At 38.3% G+C, this 23,294-nt stretch overlaps 2 protein-coding genes across 10 annotated transcripts in view; one reads left to right on the forward strand and one right to left on the reverse strand.

The window, feature by feature from the left end:
* LOC105684841 (protein FAM102B) overlaps positions 1-15,070 on the reverse strand; it is a 49,059-nt gene extending 33,989 nt beyond the window's left edge. For 4 of the 5 annotated variants that reach the window (XM_048649783.1, XM_012398506.3, XM_048649782.1 and 1 more), the window contains exons 1-2: positions 14,398-15,070; positions 10,273-11,195 (exon numbers count right to left, since the gene is read on the reverse strand). In XM_048649783.1, the coding sequence (XP_048505740.1) occupies positions 10,273-10,418 (146 nt within the window). In that variant the 5' untranslated portion in view covers positions 10,419-11,195; positions 14,398-15,070. Of the gene's footprint in view, positions 1-3,840; positions 4,108-10,272; positions 11,196-14,397 lie in introns of those variants that run through there. The other variant, XM_048649785.1, reaches the window with a different exon arrangement.
* The window catches only part of LOC105684816 (rab GTPase-activating protein 1-like), a 30,777-nt gene that overhangs the window by 3,982 nt on the left and 3,501 nt on the right, over positions 1-23,294 (forward strand). For 2 of the 5 annotated variants that reach the window (XM_012398461.3, XM_020851719.2), the window contains exons 1-13: positions 15,247-15,582; positions 16,072-16,247; positions 17,125-17,302; positions 17,444-17,642; positions 17,709-17,892; positions 18,165-18,530; positions 18,622-18,897; positions 18,984-19,152; positions 19,291-19,532; positions 19,613-19,801; positions 19,911-20,036; positions 20,253-20,438; positions 20,583-20,757. In XM_012398461.3, the coding sequence (XP_012253884.2) occupies positions 16,080-16,247; positions 17,125-17,302; positions 17,444-17,642; positions 17,709-17,892; positions 18,165-18,530; positions 18,622-18,897; positions 18,984-19,152; positions 19,291-19,532; positions 19,613-19,801; positions 19,911-20,036; positions 20,253-20,438; positions 20,583-20,757 (2,458 nt within the window). In that variant the 5' untranslated portion in view covers positions 15,247-15,582; positions 16,072-16,079. Of the gene's footprint in view, positions 1-15,246; positions 15,583-16,071; positions 16,248-17,124; positions 17,303-17,443; positions 17,643-17,708; positions 17,893-18,164; positions 18,531-18,621; positions 18,898-18,983; positions 19,153-19,290; positions 19,533-19,612; positions 19,802-19,910; positions 20,037-20,252; positions 20,439-20,582; positions 20,758-21,476; positions 22,220-23,294 lie in introns of those variants that run through there. The other 3 variants (XM_048649780.1, XM_020851718.2, XM_048649779.1) reach the window with 3 other exon arrangements.

Genomic DNA, 23,294 nt, shown 5'->3' on the forward strand with positions numbered 1-23,294 from the left:
GATTTTATCTTTTTTCTGAAATAGACAAAATAATTAGGAGTCCATTAGCCATCGCCATTCAGTCCGAGCTGACGATGAGCTCGGTCTGTTTGTAATCGGATTCAGAACGAATCGATATCGATTGAATCGGATTATAGGGATATTACGTGGACGTTCAATACACACAGTCGATATACGCTGTGCACAGGTACCACCTGTGTGTACAATAGGTATATCGTGTATCGTCCAAACGCAAAAACACACCGTACGTTCGATGGTCGATCCGGACAGATACGAATGCCGATCGTAAGCGTCTAATCGCGCGGATCCTCTTTGTTCGTCGAAAACGCGCTGCTTCGAGAAACGCGACTGCATACGGAAAACGCACGTCTCATACTCGACGGCGGCGTAACGATGTACTCTCGAAGCGTATCCCGAGGTGCGACGTTGTTTGTTACGAGTCATCGACAAAACGTCGTTCAAAATACACAATCCGCGTGATTATTGTCGCGCGAATTGAACAGGCATATAATGCAGTATAATAACACGATAATTGTTTACGCAACATTATTGCTAGTTATATGTACTTGTTATGCAGTTGCCGCGGTCAATGTCGGTTTTTATATAGGTACACGACGTTGTACGCAACGTATGAAATGCAATGCCAAGGATATTTTGACCTAGAAACAATGTCAAGGACAGCGCGATAATGATGCACTATACGGACAATGATTAACGATAATTTAGCGACAGGTTCGAGGGAGAATCGCACGGCTACTTCAATCTTCGTAATTATTCCGATACAACCGACCTTCCTTGCTGTATTAATTAGTCCAAATTGCACGAGGAGTCAGATACTCGATACACACTTCATCTATATCCGCGTAATATGGTACATTGTTGTCCGTCGTGGTTTATAGATATACCGTTCAGATATACCGCGCACGTAAGAGGAGCTCGAATGGCGATCGTATACCAACACCGACTCTCCCCTCATCGAATTAGACTATCGCCACATTGCGCGAAGAATAATTACGAGTACCGAAAAACAGGTTATTTAATTTTCTTCGAGTCGATGCACGTTATTTCGGTTCAAGCTAAAAAAAAAAACAGAAAGAAAGAAGAAGTTTAAAAACAATTTGAATTTCGCGTTTATTTCATCTCAACTGGAATAATTGCATCAGTGAATACTTTCTCGATTGGGGGCAGATCGCGATCGCGATTTTTCGATCGCAGGTGAATTTGAGAAGTGAAATCGGGTAGCCGATTTAAAAGTGTTTTGACCAGCAGCGGCGATATACTTGTGAAGTTGTAAACCGTTCTACCGATTCACGACGACACGAAGCTATAATTGGCTTACGTAAGAATCGGCGGCCGACCACCGAGTAATGGTGGTACGGTGAGCAGTTCTTCTATACGTACGGCAAAAAGAGACTGGTGGGATGTACGTGTAATATTACCGTGAAAATTTCGACACTCCAGAACAGCCGAATGGCAGAAGTTGTTCGACCAGGCAATGACCGTAGCAAAAGAAGCGGTATTTTTATCGGTGCAGTGGACGGTCGATGGTCAGTGAGGACTTGCGAATATACCTATACAAGCGATGACGAAATGAAAGTAAAGTTATTACAGGGCGCGCGGGGTCCTCATCGGCGTCTTCCAAATGGATATTGTATATTGCGCGTCTGCCACACTTATGCTCTGTTATCAGAAGATTGTACGCAAGGTAATTACGAGAAAATAAGTAACGCGTATATGGGACAAGGTAAAGATAGATAAAAAAAAAAAATTGCGATGTATAAAAAGAGGAAGATGATTGCAGAGCGCCGAAGTATAGAATTATATCGGATCATGTGTTCCGCGTAGATAACGCTGTAGAAAAAATTGAGAATACCCAACACTGGAAAAAGAAAACTGACAATGTGTATATTGAACTTGCGAATAACTCTCACTAAACACACAACGGACCCGATGAGCTTCTTTCTACTTTTTTACCAACAGCAACCGAACGATTTCCGAAGGAGAACGTTTTTGCTCAGAGTTCAATACGCCCATTAAAATGTACAAACATACGTTGGAGTACAACCAGATATCGTCGAATCTCCGTACGTTCGAAAATGGGATGTTATACTTTTCACTGTCGTTTACACTACGGTGCAGATACCAAAATCATCGTGGCCGCAGTAAATCATCGAGAGAGAAGAAAAAAAAACCTTTCAAGTTTGTGTATCTTGGTACTAATTTATTTTCACTCGGTCAATTTTCAGCTGTTTGTTGTGCAATCGACGAACGCCAGATGCGAAGAAGATGCGGAACACGTTCACGCCGAGTACTTTTTGTGTAATATTAATTTTATTATAGTAAAAATGAAACTCTAGCTTCTCACAATTTCACAGTCATACGTCCATTTATTTACCCCGCATACGTATACCGGTATAGAGACACGCAGCTCTTGTAAATGCGGGTCTACGCGTGTGTATTTTTGCAAGCTAAACGAAAAAATGATTTCGCCTTTGTTTGGTTGGTAGTTTTTGGCAACGGTCCAGAGCTTCGTACGATGTTTATGGTTTTATTTATTTTTATAGAAGCGAAATGCGAGGCCGCAAAACCAGCTTGGCAAAGCAACGGAAACAACAATACATGAGTGATATTGACATATACACGTAGATGTCAAAAGTTTTACGCAAAGAAAGCTCCTTATTCATTTTCATTCGGTCTTCATATTTTTCTATGGAAAGACGCGTGCGCCGATTTCGCCGGATCCAATGGATATTATACCGGAGAATCAGACTAAATGGATAGAAACTTCAACGATGTCTTTAATCGGAAAATAAGAAAATCATAAATGTATTTATGCAGGGCTATAAATTTTGCACAGTACAATACGTTTTTTTTTTTTTTTCTTTCATCATCCTAGACTAACTGAGAACAAACAAATTTCGACACGCATCGTTGGATTTGATTTGATGGTGGCCACCTATTCCCGGTATAACACCATCGTCAACGATCTCGAGTCTGCGGAGAACTGCGTCGGTTATTTTATTTTAGAAAAATATCCGACTCCCACGAATCAGAATATTATCATGGAGAAAGAGAAAAAGAAATACGCAAGTACGTTAGGTATAGAAGTACGAGAGAAAAAACGTAACACAATTGAACCGTTAAACCAAAGTTCTTCGTCATACTTTCACTTCAAACAAAAGAAAATGAAGAAAGAACGGGGGAGGTATGTAATAAGCGGAGGAATCTCACCGAAAGTATGCTCGTAATACGTTTTTTTTTAACTTTTGCATTTTTCAATTCTCCAGACTTGAGTATAACGTGGCGAAAAAATCACGAGTCTATACAGTACAGTGGGTACCTGGGCTTAGGGAAAAGCTCGAAATCGGGGAATGGTGGGCACTTCTACGAGCGAGACATCAGATCGATCCTATTCATATATTTTCTCGATTGCGTTATTTCCTCTTCTCTTTCGCTCGACTTTCACAAACCGTGAAAACTGTCCGTCACAACGTAAGCTTGGAATATAAACGATATCAGATGCTGTCGGACATGACATTACACGAGGTCCGTTAAAACTTATCCATTTCGGTTGGGTTATGGTAGCAAAGCTCGTAAAAGAAATTTCAGCTCGTCGCAAATCAACGGCGACACTTCAAATAAAGGGGCGGTACTTGATCGATTTGTTATTGCATCGAGTGCCGTAACAATTCAAAATTGATTCAAGTTCATTCCGGAGTTTGACCACATGAAATTAATCCATACAATTATCCAATTTATACGAGCGCGCACACATCTGTATACCCATGCAGACACCCATGCACCCTACATTACGTATCAGAGAAGTAACATAGTCCGAACCCGCGACATTGAGCGAAGTTAACTTCGATGGTTTTTCTTTTCATTCTTTTTTTCCACGTTACAAATTCGTTATCGGCTCGGTTATGAGTGATTGCCAAAGTTTAACGTCCGATCCGAACTACACTGGAGAGGAACAAATGTTGTCGGAAGCGCCAAGGAGATTTCAATGTCACCTTCGACTGCGGAATTCCTCAAATTCATACACACTCCTCATTGACTTCGCTTCGAGATACGTATCCGACAAAATAAAAACAGTTCATGTTTCCGACTCGAAGAACGCATGTCTACTGGATCAAGTGTCGTAGAAATTTGTTCTCCGTAGGTCTCTTTTCATTCACGAGAAGAAAGGAATTTTCTAGCTCGTTTTAAAAATTACACAGTACAACCTACGAGATGTGTTCCGCTGAAAATAGGTATGGGATATTGGTACAGCTGCTCGAAACTTCCATCGCTTAAACGCGGCCAGGAATTTTCAGCTGAAACATTTTCCCTCCGTCTCGAATACAATGCGCATTTCCAGCGATATGAGCTTGCGATACTTAGAAAATATTCAGCCGGCAGATATCGAGCGAGCGAACCGGTCGCGGTGAAGCAATGAGGGAATAAATCAAGCGAGCAGAACAAACATCGAAATATTAGTTAGGTATCCATGCATCGCAACGGTTACGAAGCCACACCTATCGACCTTGAATTCATGAAACGTGAAGATTGGTTCAATTGCACGAGGTACCCACTCCGCGAATAAGGATCACATCGGAGTAGGCGTTAAAAAGAAACGGAGAAAAAAAAATTACGCATATATTTAGAGCGACCTGCTCTGGTATGCGATTCTCGGTTCTCGATTCCCGTATTATACGGAGAATTTTTGCCCTCGTTCTAAAATGGGATTCTGACGTTATAATAAGTCGGCTGGAAAAATTTCCCCGCACTCCTAATTTAAATTGAGGAAAATCATATTTTCGCGATTAGATCGTCGTCGAATCGACGACGTAATTCGTGGATGAAGTTCTGATTCGATTTGAAGCCGTATAATAACGCGCGTGACTCGATTGCGGCAGGTAGGGTAATTAATAAACGTACGTATAAATAGCACGGCGTTTGATTATTTTTAGATCGTACAATGAGAAATTTTTGCTGCAGTTAATGTTTCCTTGACATTGCCGCGAGGTCGTGATATACAGGAAAAAGGGTATATAATCCAGACCGTAATTCCACACCGCAGTGCGACGATACCGGAAATCGTTTCCGCATCGAACAATGTCAGCGAGGAGTATTATGCGATGAAATACAATTTTCGCCAATGAAAAATAAACAGCTCTACACGAATGGAAATAAACTCCGTAGCTGCGACGGAGGGTAAAAATCAGCAATGATCAAACGATATACATCGTCGAGGAATTTTTGCGATTTTCCAACGAGACCGCGAAGATCAAATATTCCTAAAAAAAATCAAGCGACTGCTTTCCGTTCATTCCGAACCCCAGAATCACGCAACACCGTCGACCGAATAAAGCGATCGAGTGCAGCTGCGCTCGTTATAATCGATGGGGTATTAATCGTGCACCGCATTACGCAGGTACAGGCGATTCTTATCCTGTGCAGTGTACTCGTCGTTTCTCCCTAATATGGTGACCCTTGAAAGGAAGCATTTGACACGTGCTAAAAGTACAGTTAAAACGAATGAATTATTTACGACGCGGCGTGTATCATTGTGCGGTCCAGCTATATACACCCCGCGGATTGTGCACGAGTGTTACGTGTGTTCCTTCGTAGGTTGATACGACGACACATAGTGTGTAAGTATAAATAATGTAACGTTCATCACGTGTAACTGCAAAGGTATACCACGCACATCTGTATAGTGTACGTATGTAACGTGCACGCTAGGTAATTCAGGAAGTATATAATGTATCACCATATCATCGCATGTGCACATTTACGACTCGTGCGGTACGTTCAGGTTCAAAACTTCGGTGTTACGAAACGTAAGTATATCTGTTACACCGTATGTGTACGGGGTGTGAAAAAAACAGAGAATGAAAAATAAAATATACGTTTCAGTCAATTTTGAAAGGTGATTTCAATTGTAAATTCTCAATTCGCGACATCAACCTGACAAAAACCGTACAAGTGCTTTTTTTTCCTCGTCGCATTTCGGGTTATTGCTTGAATTTTTGTTTTGCGAAAATGTCTGCACCCTGTGCAACGTACACTACCGGTATGCGGAAAACTTGCATATCGCTCTACCTCACAATTACAACCGCCGCGGTCGGTGGTTTCTCGTTTCCTTCCTCGTTGTACTAATTCGATGACCTACCGCAGCGTATCCGTTTAACCGTGAGTAATCGCGGCGTGATAATCTTCTGAAATTTTTTAAACAATTTTAACGACCGATTTGCAAAGCGCGGGCGGCGCTCTCCGCAAGAGATGTTATCGAAACTAGAAAAATTGAGTCAACGAGGTGTCGGTCGCGACCGTCGTGGATTCGAAGTTACGCGTACGGACAATCATCAGGGTCCCACGCGTGTGTACGTAGAGTGGCGTCTCTAATGGAGGCCGCGCGATGGGATCAGCTGGCATATAATGCGCTCGGTGTCCTCAACGTCGTTGATAGTGTAAAATTTGGGCATGTTCATATACACCGGTTCAATCAGCTCTATCTTCGCTCCGCACGTTGTCTCTAAACCCCCATGAATATTCATTAAAATTTTAATCAAAGTCTCCTCTCTATACACGTACTCCACTAAACCCTCCAAGGTAGAGAAAAGCCGGGAGAACCAACGAACCGACCAACCGCCACGTCTTGCACATACGAATTAAGGTTGAATAGGTCGTACGTATACGTACGCACCTTGTACACTTCGCGGGTAGGTAGGGTAGACACGCAAATCGTAGCTACGAGGTGTGTGTCTAGCTAAGGCGCAGCGCGAACGTTGTTGTTGGATCCGACGTCACGAATTTCCTTCGCTTTCCAAGGGCACCTGGACGCCCTTGATATCGATGGGCTATTTACTCGAAGCAATGGGACTCAGTGGGGTGCTATTAGATCCCTTGTGGCGGTACCGTGAGGATCAGTCGCGTTCTAGACGTATATTGTACTACGGACATGTATATTACGTAAGGCGCCTCAAAACTGGGACAATTTCAGGAGTGGACGACACGACCGGTCATTGCAAAGTATTCGTCCCTTCGCCCAATGGCGTATGTTAAACCGCAAGGTTGAGTTGAATATGTATAGTTTACTTTGTCCATCGCACACGTGAATTTGAAAGAAAGAAAATCTTTTATTCAACATTTTTTATTCATTCGATAACCTTTCTCATTTTGGAAAAATCCGTCGATGCTTTTCATATTATCGCAATCTATCAGATCGTACGACGTTGATATTTTTTCGTAGCCGCAACAGCGTCACGTTCAATCGATTTTTGTATTATACATATAAGTAGGTTCCTCGTTTTTTACCTGCAGGAAAACGAGGGAAATTGAAAATTTATTCTCTCGCGCGATGGCGTGATGACGATGTTATATGATAATATACATGTGGAGCGCACGGCGTAGGTCGTGTGATAATTATTTATGAATTAGCCCATTGCATAATGATTATAACAGTTCGTACGGTCGGTATAATGTGAATATTGTAACCACCCTCCCTTCGGCTGAACAACCTAACTAATAATATGAAGCAAATCAGGCGTTTCCTCATCATCATATGTGAAGTGGTGTCAGATCCTCCGTTGACCGGTTCGGACTGTACGCAGGGACGACCGACCAGACTGGACAGGACAGGACATTGTTCATTATCTTGTGCATACAACTCTGCTTTTTAACGCTCCTAACAACGGACACCGACGCGGGGTCTCTTTTTCAATACGATGCCGAGTTTGACTTTCACTCTCGCGGTATAAGCGCGTCGAGAATAAGTGCAAATATACGATTACCGCAAATATAAAGAACTTCTTTCGACCCGCAAAGTACTCGGCAAAAATCCCTAACAGAAGAGCAGGGGGTGACGATAAAAAAACGAAGAAAAGATTGCGTCAAGTACCGGCTGAAATTCGGAGAATCGCGCTCCGTTCATTCCTTTTTCGATACCGTTGCGCCGTTCGAATTGTAATCCTCATTCGGCGTCTATCGGAGATTACAACTATTTTCTAACCGATGCAAGTTGAACGATTTTTTTTCAACTACGTATGGAATTTAGAGGCGGTGATATCCGCAGTGTACAAACAACAAATCGTGTTACGACTACGTGGCACGAGGCCAAAGCGAAGCTACTTCTTCATCGGTTTGCGATCGGGAAGCTCCAAGTTTTTTCGAATGTACAACTGAGCCCGACTATATTTCGTCGAAAGTAAAATTTTCGCCCTCCACGTGTGAATCGGTGTGTTCGAACATAACGTTGATTTTTAGCAGATATATAACGGAGTAAAAACCGTTGATGAAAAAAATTTGAGTAGACTTTTTTTGACTCAACAGCGCGTTGATCGGTCGCGTCATGTCAGTCGGAATAAACTTGCGGCTTCAACGTCACGCCACGTGCTTAATCACCAATTCGTCTCGTTTGGAGAGGAACTAACTCCTCAATTTTTTTCTTCATTTGATTTTTTTTCATTTACCATCTCGTCGTACCTCCGCTCCGCACGAACTCTCTCATTCACTTGATTCTAGTGTTTACAGATTAGCTCTAAGATAAATACTTTACATGTATTAAGTTTCACGTCGTCGAAAATAGTTACCTTTTGTCACTCGCCCGCAGTACCACAGATGTACGAATGTACAACAGCAGCTATAGGTATATATAATCCTCGAAACCGATTCAGGGGAACAAAAAAAGAAGGTTTTGCGTTGCTTTTCATCGTTTGACGATAACCAATTACATATTAAATTGAGAGTACACGCTATCGCAGCATCAGAAAATAGTTTAATTGGGAATGAGCCATTAGCTCGGCGAATTTCGAAGGGGATCGTCGCCAGAGAGCAGAAGATAATCCTTCGGCTCGTAGCTGTTCACCGCGATATAATTACATCATCGACCTTGGATCGCGTCTTGTACGATGCAGAGGTGAAAAAACTCAATTAAATTAAACCGAGAGAAAATGCGAACTATGCTACAGTGATCAAGTCCGTAAATATACCACGATAATTACAACACTACGGACGTAATTATCATCAAAAACTTGCAATTAGTTTCGCTTTTCTATCTTTGGCCCTCCACCGTTAATTCACTTGTGCGAAAATCGAAAGAGTCTGGTAAGGTTCGAACAGGAATATGGAAGAAGCAAGAGTAAATGAATAGATAAAACCGTATGCTGAATTTTACATGATACGAGATACACGTACGTATCCAAAAAATCTGCAGGAAGTAGACGTGTGTGTAAAATTTATGAATCCACATTCAATAATAGATCCTGTAGTGGGTAAAAAAGTACATATACCATGTATTAGGTAGCTTTAGTATATGACGAAACTAGCACAAGAAAATCCTGCAATTTTTCGCCTAATTATTCATAAAGTTATATACAGTGTTAGAGTTTTGTACCATGCACACAACAGGTAGGTAAACGATTATACATACAATATGTGGTTATATATACAGGCGAATGTATGGCGAGCATATGTTAGTATGTATATTAAACCTCATTAGGTATATTTAATATATATACACATGAACTTGGTTTGTAAGAGTGTAATTAAACGAGTAAGAGAATTAAGAGTTTTTTTTCGTCCTAATGGCAGAATTATACGTACACACACATATGTATAACTGTATTCGTGTATATAATATACAGGAGTACGAGAACACTTAGGATTGGTAAATAGCGAGTTATTATACTGCAGAGGAAGACTATTAGCGTAATAGACCATTTGAAAGAATAGCTATAGATTCAGAAATTTCTATGAACCTGCATAATACTAATATAGTATAAATGTCTGCCTTGTTATTCGTACACATCCTGAAAAATATTTGCGAAAAAAAAGTATCATCGCGGAATATTACGCGTCCCGTTTGCAGGGTGGTGATCCGAGGAGTTCAAAGATCATTGCAAACCGCTTTTCACATATGTATAATTGAGTACATACCGTATGAAACTCTACACTGCACTTTGACAGAAATAATTTGAGAAGTTTGTTTTTTTTCACCCCCCTTTTTATCTTCCCATTACTTCGCAGAAAATTAAACTTGCGGTTTTCATTTAATCAATCATAATTTTTGCGGTGTAAAGTCGTTAACGCGTTAACACTTCAACATCATTATAATTGAAACATTCTCATTTACTTATTTTTTTTTCACAAGGCAACTGGAAGCAATAGGAGCATTGTAAAAAATGAATAAATCAACGAGGAAAAGATCGATCAGGAATAGAGGGAAGAAAGTTTGCGGAAAAATAGATTTTCCTTGGTTTGTGCGATTGAATTTGAATTTTAACTCACCTCGTTGAATGATCGACGAATGAACCACCGTCGAGTAGACGAAGTTTGGCGAAAAGTACCGCGCTGACAAAAGGCACCGCGGTCAATTCTTCCAGGCCCACTTCAACGGAGAATTTATACTTCTTCTTCTTCATCATGAAGGCCATGTCACTTCTCACCGAACACCTTACTTTGATCTCAGTATCTTCACACCTCACTACAGTTTCGCTTTTTTTTTTTCTTCAAATTATTTTATTTTTTCACAACCTTTTTGGACCGATTGCTGGTACTGCTTTTGATGAAGTTACCTGTTCGCACGATATGTCTGTAATATTATAGAGATCCGGAAGTAAAACACCGGTTAAATTATAGTGGATTTGATTATTTTCTGTTATTAATTTTCAATATTATACCATATTATACTATCGTACAGCAGTGATATTTTATTGTCAATTTCTTATTTGTTTTTTTCCTACTAATTGTACCTGTAATTATGTAATCGTTACGTCTACACACTTGCGTGATCATCAAAAATTTACGGCGTTGATCGTTTATTTTATTTATTTAACTTTCGTTCAGTCCGTGAGTTGAAAATTTTTATTTTTGAACAACGTTATTTCAAACAGTTCATGTGTCTGTAATCCAACTCGTTGCTTTTCTCTTGTTGAATGTCGATGTAGTGCGTTTACGCACGTGCAGTTGGGAACGAGATTTTATTTGGAACACAGCAGGTTCAGGTCTTGTACTTTACGGTTAATGTTGATTCCTTTGTAAACATCGTACGTTAGAATCATACGTTTGTCGATTATACGTCATATTTTGAAACTCGGTTTCCTATCTTCGTTAATCGAGTGTACAAGCGACGTGCAATGACTTCCTTGCTACGGTACACTGCAGCAGCCCTTTAGCGACCTCATGTTTGAGGAGAAAGAAAATAAGTAAAACTGAAAATACAAAAAAAAACATTCAAAGTTATTGATTGGAATCATAAAGAAACATCATATTCGAAACAGATACGGTGATGTGCGACCCAAGTAAATGGAACATGACACATTAATGATGCGGCAAATTGCAAAATACGACTTTCTCGAGCTACTCTAGCGAATCTTAGAAAATGCTATTGCAGTGAAACCAAAGGACATTCATCGCTGTGACTTTTGGACCGGACGAGTCTTACCGGAATAAATGAAATCCAGGGCGCTTTTCTTACGCGGTGCGGTAAAAGACGCGGATATTTTTATTGCGATATGTTCGGGCAATGACGTCGATTGTTGCTTACGTGGAACAAGTAGTCGATGATTAATATGCACGTAACTTTACGTCCTACTCGTTTTTCCTGCGGAAGTACCGTACGTAATCAAGGATTGCTGATAATATAGCCCACGCGACCGGAAGTAGGTCAACTAACCGCGATCCGAGGAATCTTTTTAAAAACCAAATATCTCTGGCGAATGTATAATACAATTCTAGCTGTTTCTCGAAGACGTATAAGGTAATTTTCATTTTTCCTCAACATTTGCATATGCGGTTTTCTGTCATATATGTGAAAATAAATTTTGATAAAAATTGTTCATGGTGCAGCAGGAATTGGCGATGGACAAAGAGATATATATATTTGTTTTTTTGGTTTTTTTCACGTGAAAAAAGGGTTTGTTTAACTCGTTTCTTGGCTCTGAAATTGCCTTAGAATGTTATATTAATCAATGAAGAGGATTGTGAAGAGGATTTTTGGTTTTTATAGAAGAATGCGCTTCATCAGAGATCGCTCACAGTCAGAATTTTCCAGTATTCGAGCAATACGTACGGATCGCCTTTGGGTCGGCCATCGGGGATCCGTTTCGCGTCGACGACGGGTAGGTGTAAAACTTTTGTACGGATTTCAAAGAGGGGGAGAGATGTGAAAAATGTACAGAAGCTTGAAAGATATGAAATATTGTAGACACTGAATAGCGCGTTTTATGCAAAACCTAATGAAGCGCAAGTTATGCAGTGTATGCTATAGTTTTTTTGTTATCATTTCCGGAGAACCATTATCAGAATCGATAACTAAGTCGGATCGTTCCTGGAATGGATGTACAGTATAGGGAATTTAGGCGGATCAATTGAAATTTATTTGGTTAGCCAGTCAACTTCGCGCATTACTTACTCGTACGACATCGACGATATTTACGCGGTAAACTTTTCATGAAATGAAAAGGAGAAACCTAACGTGACCGGAATTTACAAATTCCGCGACAAATTTTAACGCGCGTTTGAGTCTGCAATAATTGTTGTATCGTAAGCATAATAGCTTGTAATTACGGTGTACATGATGTACAGAGCACAATATTTCGCACCCTGCTTTTGTCACTCCGTTATTATTAAGAATAACTGCCTATAGATAAGGCAATCCTGATAGATATCTATGAAAATTCTTGTTATTTGTTTGCTTGTTTTTCCCTTTTTCTTTTCGCTATTTATTTTTACGCATGCCGTCTTATCGACGATCGTGGGCACAGACAACCAGCGACTAATTAACCTTTGATTTTTCCGGATAGCAACGATGTGCTCGATTAATGACAGAAATAAAGCAGGAAAAAAAATCATACTTCAAGTTACCTGTAATCATTGAGTCATTCGCGTACTTCGACTGAAGAACAGAAGAAAAAAGGAATTTTAATGCCAAAAAAATAGATAAGATAATAATAACGCCGTCGTAAGATCGGTTGAAAGTTAAAGGTAACCGATAACTTTGAAATTTACACCGGGCAAATAGAGCACGCGATAACTTCTAAAGGCTGTGAAGTTAATCTATTCTAAAACGAGAAGTGTGAATCACTCGTGTTCAAAATATCGTCAACAAAAATTATGACCTGCACAACGCTGCGATTTCGTATTACGAATACCTAGGAATTGCTTCGCAATCGAATTCAACCGGAAAAATCACCGTCGAGCCAATACCCACACATTGATAATCTCTAACAACATTCGGTTTAGCAAGTTTTTTTTATTAGGTGCTAGTGACGAACATTATTATGCATCAAGCGAAGACTAACGGAATTTGGTTCGACTTTTTGATTTTGTCAGTAAAAACTCAAATCTTTTTGTTTTTTAAACCAGAAGGCAAGAGATTCAAAACTTGAATTACGATAAGAGAAGAGTGATGATGATTCCAGGTAGAGTAGAACGCGACCACCGCAGTTTCCCGCCTCTGACAATTATGTAACTTAAATTAATAATAGCTCGCATTATATTCACGAGTGTTTAAGCGCATTGCGTGTGTAGAGACAAAATTTGAAAAAATAATAAGAAAATGGAAAAAGAAGAAGAAATAATTTTAATGAATGACTGAGCGCGAATGTGAACGTTGGGTTAGTAATAACTAATAGAGATACAGATGTATGAAATGAAGTAGACACCAATAAAATTCCTGGCAAATTTCATCTTGGGGGCGCGAACGTGAACGAAGGGATCATGACAACGACAATGGGGGGTGAACTGCATTCGAAGATGCGAGTCTTTTATTGCAGACAAAAATTATTTGATGGAAAATTTATACTGTTGTTACGATGTAACGACGATGACGGTGGTCGTTTAGAAACGATTTCCAGTAAGTGTAATTATCGGTTCTATTATAGCCGGTACTCTAACAGTGGGTATAAAAAGTAGGGTGTTATTTTCAAATCTATTTCTAGGACTTTGAGGTTCATCGAAACCAAAATCAGATACACAATGGAAATGCTGTTGTCCTCGGAAATTGGAGCTTCGATGACCTTATTCTTTTCTCAAATGAAGCGAAAATATAATAAAAGGCAACCGATCCAACTCGAATATCAATGATGAAAAGAGCGTAGGCGAACAGCTGTGCTTTTAGTTGACGTCTGGACATTGCGGTATGCGTGTGAAAATCAGTGCACGTTATGTTATAATTTATAACCTCTTATTTAGCTGCTGCAACTGAGTCTATTATTGACAGACATTGACCAGCCGATTGCCTTTGGATTCTCTAAGATTATATTCATTACGAGAACTTCATCTAGTAGGTCGCGGAGGATTGAGCAGAATTGAATAGAAAAAAAAAGCTTTTTGCCTTATAATCTGAAATATTGACAAATTCTTGACGCTGCCTCGACTCTAGAGGAACCAAGGAGTAGAGTTGTTTCTCACCGTTTTTTCCTTTTACAATTCAATTCCTTTTTGCACTGTATTCACCGATTAGCCGATCTCGCACTTGACAACATCCCTCATTATCACTGTATTTTCAAAGCTAGGTAAAAATTCAATAAATTTCACTGTGAAATATTATTTTTTTTCACTCCGTAAATCCACAACCACTAAACTTAGTCACATTGGACAGATCGGAGGCCGTCTGTGAACTGCGGCGCCGTTATGGCCACTCGCTACTTCAGAGCCTCAACCGGAATTTGTCTTAACTTTCTGATGCTGCCGATGGGTGCCGATGGGCGATGACGTTTGTACTCCAAACGCTCCAACATGGATTCCGATCTTTTTTCCCCATTATTTTTTTTTTTGTGAATTCCTTCTTATCGATATTTTCGTATGCGTATACCAATATGAAATGATGATTAAATGGTAACGGCTGACAAGAGCGATTCACGTCAGATCGGCCATACCTTTTTATCATTTTGAAATTCATATTCCAAATTTTCGATATTACTCGGAGCCAACTTTTTATTCTTGGAACATGATCCGCGAGGATTATATTTGCTGAAAATAAGAAAAAAATAAATACATATAAGATTGAATTACAATGATGAAATGGTTAGGTAAATACGGGATTGTTTGACAGCTGTCATCGAGTCTCGAGGGTAAATCCGTAACTAATGGGTAAAAATATCTGAAGGGTGTTTGAATTTGTTGAAATGGGCCACGACCCTGAACAAAATTATTTAAAATTCGTATCGCTAAAGACGTTTCCTTCATTAACCCCTGACTTCCGGCACGGTGAGTGCGAGAAACGAACACGATAGCCCCAGGGAACCAGCAATAGACCGAATGGCGATACGACCATTTCTGTCATTCTGATTGTTTTTGTTTTTTAGTATAAGATAATATGCGCTGTTATGTACATTAGAGAGTTATGTGATGTTAAACGGGAGCATAATTATGCCATGGAAGCAAAACTAGAGTTTGATCGTTATACGTGCAGGCACATAACGATAAAATAAATTCTGCGAGTTATCATTCATTGGGCCTTGGAAGTTTTTGACGTTTCTCGTCGCGTGTAGAATCGTCTGTTCATACTCGAGTAAAAATCATTGCCACGCTTCTGGAATCGCGTGGTATAATGAGTTTCAAATGATTGGACTTACTTCCCTTTAAATATATTAGGTGAGTTTGTATCATTCGTAAAATTATCGCACAAACTCTAAATGTCATATTCTCGATGTTATGGTTATTTCTCAGATCACCTTCGTGCATTGGATTATAAAATAACTTCAAACAGATTAGATAAATGAAAATACCATTAGTGAATTTTTAGAAAAAACATTTTTGAATGCTACATGCTTGCGTTCGATGGACCTCTTTGGATCTACAACATCTATTGAATGTTACATCCAGTATAGGCATCGCAGAGTGCTATAATAATGTAGTGAAAACAGAGTTCAAAGAAACATTTTTGTTGGTAGTGATTAATTTGCTACTATTGCTTCTAAGATCTCAATGAAATTACCATACCTGATGCCAAATTTTACTTATAATATGATATAGTTGAACAAATCTAGACTTTTTAACTGAAACATCGAGCGGTATAGATAAAAACATTAGGAAATTACACTCGATAGATTCTTTGTACAAGATGATATGTTCCTTGTCCAGGTATAGTTATGGAGGATAGTACGAGCGTGAAGTCGATGGAATCAGTGACAACAAGCGACGAGTATGAATTTGTGAACGAAAAAGGTACAATTAAACAACAGCAAACAATAGAGCCGCCTACTCTTAACATTGCCAACAACGGCAACTTAGAAGACCTACAAAATAACCTGCGGGAGGTAAGTGGCAGATATTTAAATTCATTATTAGTCTACTAGCAAACAAATACAGACTATCCATAAATTTTGTGCTGTGAAATATTTAAATGTTCAAACCGGCCTTAGAACTAATGCTTCTGCTTTGAACCGTATTAAAATATATGTACTGAGGACAGAGCACAGCAGTTATTTCTTACATATTTCTTATCATGACTCAGCATTTGAATTTTGGGATTGAATATGTGTGCAGATTTTGCCCTAGTTTGAACCACTTAGCACTATTAGTTTTTAGGCAATCATTTGTCAAATATCCCATTGTAAATTGCAAGATACTTTTGTATCAATACCTAATTGTGTTGATTACTAATACATGATGATTACAAAAATTGAGTTTTTGAAACCAATCAAAAGATTGAACATTTGACAACACAACTGACAAGGCTTAAGTTACTGCCTATGAACATATCTATTGTTCGAATGCATTCCTTTTGGTGATATCTGATATCTTTGTACTGTTATAATTGATGAGGAAATTATCTCTGGGCAATACCCTTTTCCCACTCCTCTTATGTGGAAATGACTATGTAATCCCAGTAGGCTATTCTTGTTGCAATAACATCATTCAGTTGCACTGTTGCTAAGTTTATTACTCATTACCTCTTCACAATCCTAGCCGTTACCATCAATTATGGTATTGGAAACACCACTTGCACTACTTCTCCAGCTGGTGTTAATATAGTGTGATAAATATTTCATGCACGAAAAAATGGTTTCATTTATCAAATATTTGAAGCATAGATTGTGGCGGAAATCAGTTGTTCATTCTGTAAATTTATTCTCATATTACATACCTATATTATAAACATCTATTAAAAGAAGTACATCGGTTCCATTCCAGGTGCTTACAGAGGACTCTAAAATGGAGAATGAAGTTCAAATTACACCTTTAACGGTCAGGCAACAAAATGATGAGAAAATTAAATATGTTGGGCATAGTAAATTTTACGAAACTACTCCAAACATGGTAGCTCCAGAAAAACAAGATCCCATGAAGCCAGATGATTATGTCGAAGAAGGTTGGTTCCAAGCACCACTATTCATTTAGGCAATATACAAACGAAAAAGAAAAACATAAATGACAATGATGGAAATGATCAATTTTATATGGCAGTATTCTGTCCAATTCAATTGCAAAAATGATTATTTTCTTGTTACAGAAGTTTTTCCAGTATCAAACGTCCAACAGGAGTGCACGATGTTTAATGGTGTTACTTACCTGGGTTCTGCTGCTATCAATGCACCTAAATCTGAGGGAGAAATTCAAAGGAATATGGCAATATTATATGCTGAGCAAGCACCCAATTTGGCAATAAAAGTGTCCATCTCTATACCGAGTTGTTCACAAGGCAGCGTTGTGTAAGTGATCTTTAGAATCGCTTGTTTCAAAGAAACATTAGGATTTAAACAAATGTTTTTGTACAGCCTATATGATGCTGCTACACAACAAGCAATGGTCCACTATGAAGTCCAGCGTATATTATTTTATGCACGTGGTGAGGCCACTGGCTTATGTGCAGCGTGTTTTGCTTTTACGTGGTCTCATGGTGATACCTTAGAATCCGCTATTTTCCAGTGCCACGTCTTCCGTTGCGATATACCAGAAGCTGTGAGTTACTTGATTGTTGAGTCCAAAACACTTTGCATTGAAAATACCCACTCTCACGTATCATATTTATCCTGAATAAAAATCCCCGAAATTGTCTTCAATCTATAATTTTTAACAGCCAATACTTATTTCCAAGTTTGAATCCATAGTTGGAAGTTTTCAACTTTCCCACTTTTAGAGTTTAATGGTGATGAGAATAGAGGAATATCTGTTTTTCAATAACTTTAACATATGTGCTATAATTTAATTCATTGATGGAATGAATTTTACAGGTTGGTCAAGTATCTGCATGTTTTGCTAAAGCATTTCAAAGAATCCCTCGTTCAATGACAAGTTCATTGACAGGCAGTGACTTCAATGGATTCAATGCTGGTAGTGAAAAGAGCAATTCTCGTGTCTTCATTTTCGAAGTCACAATGGAAGTGAAAGAAGAGGATGGCAAAGGAGGATTTAGCACGGTGCCAAAGGATAGGAATTGCTTCAAATTCAGATGCAATGTAGCTAAGCAAGTTTGTTTCAGCATCCAGCAAGTCTCAAGCAAAGAAGGAGGAATTACTCTTGAAGTTGAAAGGTGTTTTGGAGTACTAGTCAGTCCTGGTCGTAACGTAAAGCACAGTGACATGCGTTTGCTGGAAATGGTAAGAACTATTGTTATTGTGAAATAAGAATCGAGACAAAACGAAATAAACATGCGACACGGTTCAAAAATAATACTGATTTTTATATTAGCAGGCCAACATGGGTCCTATTGGACATGATAAACAGTGCTATAATATCTATGGTCTTTGGGATCCAGAAGATCCAGCATTACAAAGTTTAAATGTTGAAATACCAAAGGAGGGTGAAATTTTCATGACAGTTGCTGTTGATCTTGTAATTCGGGGGATACGAGAACCGGTGCGTTTCGTAATTGAAACACCTGTAAAAATTTATCCACAAAATGAGAGATTCTGGTACTTTAATAAGCGAAATTTGGTACAACAGTTTTTTCTCAATTCAAAAGAGGTAAAGCGATTCATTGAAGACCACTGTTATCATTTTCCGTGTAATCACCACTTCAAAAGTTAACACTCAACCTTTTCATGTTACAGATTATACCTGCTGATGGATCTGATGTACATTACGAAGTTCAAAGTATAGAAACGTCCGGAGAGTTGGACAGAAATCGTTTGAATCTAGCTTTAAACTTAGCATCTTTAATCCGCTCACCGTCTATCACAAGCATAGACACTTTGACTCCTAAAGAAGAAATCGATTCAGGTATATTCACTAACTATAAAAGAAAATCAACATTACAATCAACTATTTTCACCAAATACTCATTATGTGCGCATACTGTTCGTTTTTTCATAACTGATACAAGTGTTTGATTCAGGGTAACTTTTTTGTAATCCGCAGATGGGGATGAACCAATGTTGAGTGGTACAGGTGAAGTATCTAAAGATTGTTCTGCTGATGAGCTGGCGAATTGGGCAGAGGTTTTAGACACGTGGCAAGTAAACGAGCAACGGCCTAAGCTTCTGATAAAACTAACTAAGTTGGGAATCCCCGAAGCACTCAGAGCAGAGGTCTGGCAAAGATTGAGCAATTGTGACAACTCGCAGGAGATGATGGACAAGTATCGAATGTTGATCACGAAAGTATGTGTCGCAATTTGTCGTTTTCACAGTTATAGTTTAATTTTACAAATTATCTTCTAACATGTACATTTGCTTCCTAGGAAAGCAGCTGTGAGGGTGTCATATTACGAGACATTAATAGAACATTCCCAGCTCATGATTTCTTTAAGGAAACGGGTGGTTTGGGACAAGACTCACTTTATAGAATAAGCAAAGCATATGCGGTTCACGACAAAGAAGTCGGATACTGCCAAGGTCTCAGTTTTCTCGTTGCCAGTTTACTATTGCATGTGAGTAACATCTACAAGGTTATTTGAGATTTCAAACGAGAGTGTATTTTGTATTGATGATCATGCAATTGTAAGGGTCTGCTTGATAATTCCATTGAATTCTCTTTAGATGCCAGAGGAACAAGCCTTTTGTGTCTTGGTTAAGTTGATGTACGACTACGGCCTTCGAGATTTATATAAGGATAGATTTGACAATCTTCACATGCGGTTCTACCAGTTAAATCGACTTATGGAGGTTAAATTTTTATTGAAATGTCCTAAATTGAATACGCATGAAACTTTTATGCTACACTTGTTTTTTACTGAAAAAAAACGACTTCCGAAAATTTTAACAATTGCGCTACTAGTTTATTGCTTTGGATATTATGTTTTGTATGGTGATCCGATTGCATATAGAGCATCCCTATTTAATCAGTAAGATCTCTCTAAAAGTAAATATATGTTATTGCAGGATCAATTGCCGGAACTTTATAAACACTTCTGTGATCGTGGTGTGGAGACTCATATGTTCGCAGCCCAGTGGTTTCTAACACTATTCACAGCTAGATTTCCGTTGTATCTAGTCTTTCACATTTTGGATGTGTTTTTGCTCCAAGGTTTAGACACTTTGTTCCAAGTGGCTCTTGCACTCTTAATGGTAAGATTTTATTCGTTGTGACTATTTACTTTTCTTGCCCTGCATTGAGGTTGATTATTGACAAAAAATATTGAATTAGAGATTAAATTTTCTGTTTCACTGCTCGATTTCAAAAAATGTTGACACTATATATTCTCATTTCAGCTGTGCAAAAAAGAGTTGCTGCAATTAGACTTTGAAAGTATATTAAAATTCTTCAGAGTTCACTTGCCAAAGCGTTGTCGCAACGAAGAAGTTTCACGATACGTTATGAAACTAGCTTGTTCGGTGACATTGAAGAAGCTGAAGAAATATGAAGCAGAATTCATGACACTCAAAGGTAATTGCATTTTCTACGTTTGAGTTGCGTTATCTTCATCTCATTCTTATAAATGGATGTAACGCTATCTCCTTTGTATTAGTAAGCCCTTTTTCTCCCTATTGCTTATATCAATTGGTTGTGAGCATACAAAGAAATACTCGATTCTCGTCCATGACTGTGTCCACAACAATTCCAAAGATTTTGCATATGCTCGATTCACACTGACATACTTTTTGTCATCTCATGCAACACGCACACAAGAACTTTCTGTACACTTCCTTCCATACTCTTGGAAAATGACTTATTGATGAAATTATTTAGAGCATAATCAATCGTGATATAGTAATATTGGTAGGATACTTGTAAGAGTTAATAATTATTAATTGATCTAGTCTTTCTTTAGTAGGTAATTAGTTTGTAGTGCGTGCATGGCAAAGGGTTTACCGCTTGTGTATATTTTTGTAGTACTGAACGTCCTAATCCTAAGCGTAGTATGAAAAACCAAATATACGACAATGAACTCCAATGAAGCTCATATTTCTAGAACACGTGTGATATTGGGTTGTCACGACAATAGCCTGTAATATTGGTGCTCTAGGTATTTAGTCATGCTGGACAGACTTTATTACTTTTTTATCTTCCAGTCTTTCGCACAGGTGGTGGTTTCAACAGTGGCACAGAAATAGCAAAAACATAACAATAAAATCTTTTTTCAAAAAAATGAAATTATATTCCAGAACGAAATCCTGACTCAGATGCCAGAGATTCTTTGCGAAATGAAGATATAGCAAAAGCAAGAGATTTGATTAAAACGCCATTATATAAAATTGAAAAGTACGGAACCCAATTGTCTAACTTTTTCAATCAAAAATTTGCAAATACGGACGAATCTGAACTCCTAAAGATTTGACAAATTAAAATTTCTTGAAAAGGCTCTCATTTTGCAAGTACTGCTGTGCTATTAGTTTATTTCCGTTGTATATTTACTGAATTACCTGAGTTTAAATTTAATGTATTTGAATAGATGAATATCACAACATAGTCCATGAGATGCTAACTCATTTCACTCTTTAAAAGACTTGAAAAACATTTTGGATTCATTTCCACAAGGCATTAGTATGTAAGAGCCAAACGTGATATACTATAAAGTTAATGTTTCGAAAAAGGCCTGGATAATCATAGGCTTCCATTTAATTTTTTTTTTTGTTTTTAATTTTTTTTCATGACAAATTCTAATGGTAGAAATGCTTTCCAAAAAAGGGGACTCTAAGAGTATCAGCATATGCGTTACATCGCACATTTTTAGTCATTCATGAAAACCTACCTTGCAATGTCTAGCAATGATTAACATTTTGCTTACGTGAATATACAATTCTTCCTGTTCATGAGGATCACCTGCATATTCGACAAAACTTGTTCTTTCTTTGTTTATGTTATTTATTACTATTTGTTGAAAATAAATAGCCTCGTTAGTATGGAGTATTCTGTGAATTATTCCTTCAATCCCATCCTGTGCAGGTTTTTTGTTCCACAAAGGCAAATCATTTATTCAGAGTTTGGGAGTGCATGGTGCATTTTGGACGATGGGGTTTGAGTCTGTTGATACATCCCACACTAATTTTATCTCCCATTGTTTCGCATGTTTTATCGAAACAACTTTCACGAGAATGCTGCTTTATACTTAATTTTAGAAAATAGACCATAGAATGTTAATGACACTAACTGAATCCCATGTATGGGTTACTAGGATATATATGGTTGAAAGAGCTGCTAGTTGGCTTGTGAACCCTACCTGCCACCTCATTTTAGATAAATTAAGTATTGTGACGGCTATGACCATCAATGTTTTGAATCGATAATGGTTTTGAAAAGATAAATGACCTAAACGGTATTATCGTCATATTTACAATTATAATAACTCTCTGATGTAGTCAAATTTATCCGATCAGGAGCAACCGTACATATATTCATGTGGTTCCTGTTAATTTCTGTCAATAGTGTGGGCTTGATTTCTATAAGGTAAATACCAATATACTCACGTAGAGTACAATCTAAGGAGAAGGTCGTTAAAAGTGTATGTACACTGATAAGCCGTAGTGACCTTAGCCGATCAGCCCATGTTCGTCAGTCATGTTTCTGAATTCAATAGTGAGTTTCATACTAGCTTATTTGATATCTTTTATTGATCGACGGAGTAACTATAATAGGACTGTTGCTCGTAGTCAGAAATGCTGCTGTGCTAGAATTTTTCATGGACTAAAGTTTGGTAATTACGTTTAAGTATAGTTCAATGAACGATTAAGCTTTCGGCCGCAGCAATTCAATGATATGATGCGCCATTTAAACTTGTTTACGTTTCTGAATATATGATTATTTCACATGATAGCCACAAAAATTTTCTGAAAAATATTCATTGGATTGAATGTAACACGACAATGGCATTTTCTGTACTCTTACATACTGTAGTGCCAACAGCAACTCAATCTAATAAAAAATCAAACACACAGTTGAATCAACTCATCTCATTGTCACTCAAAGTAGGTATAAGCCAACTT

Source organism: Athalia rosae, chromosome 2, assembly GCF_917208135.1.
Source record: "Athalia rosae chromosome 2, iyAthRosa1.1, whole genome shotgun sequence".
Taxonomy (NCBI): domain Eukaryota; kingdom Metazoa; phylum Arthropoda; class Insecta; order Hymenoptera; family Athaliidae; genus Athalia; species Athalia rosae.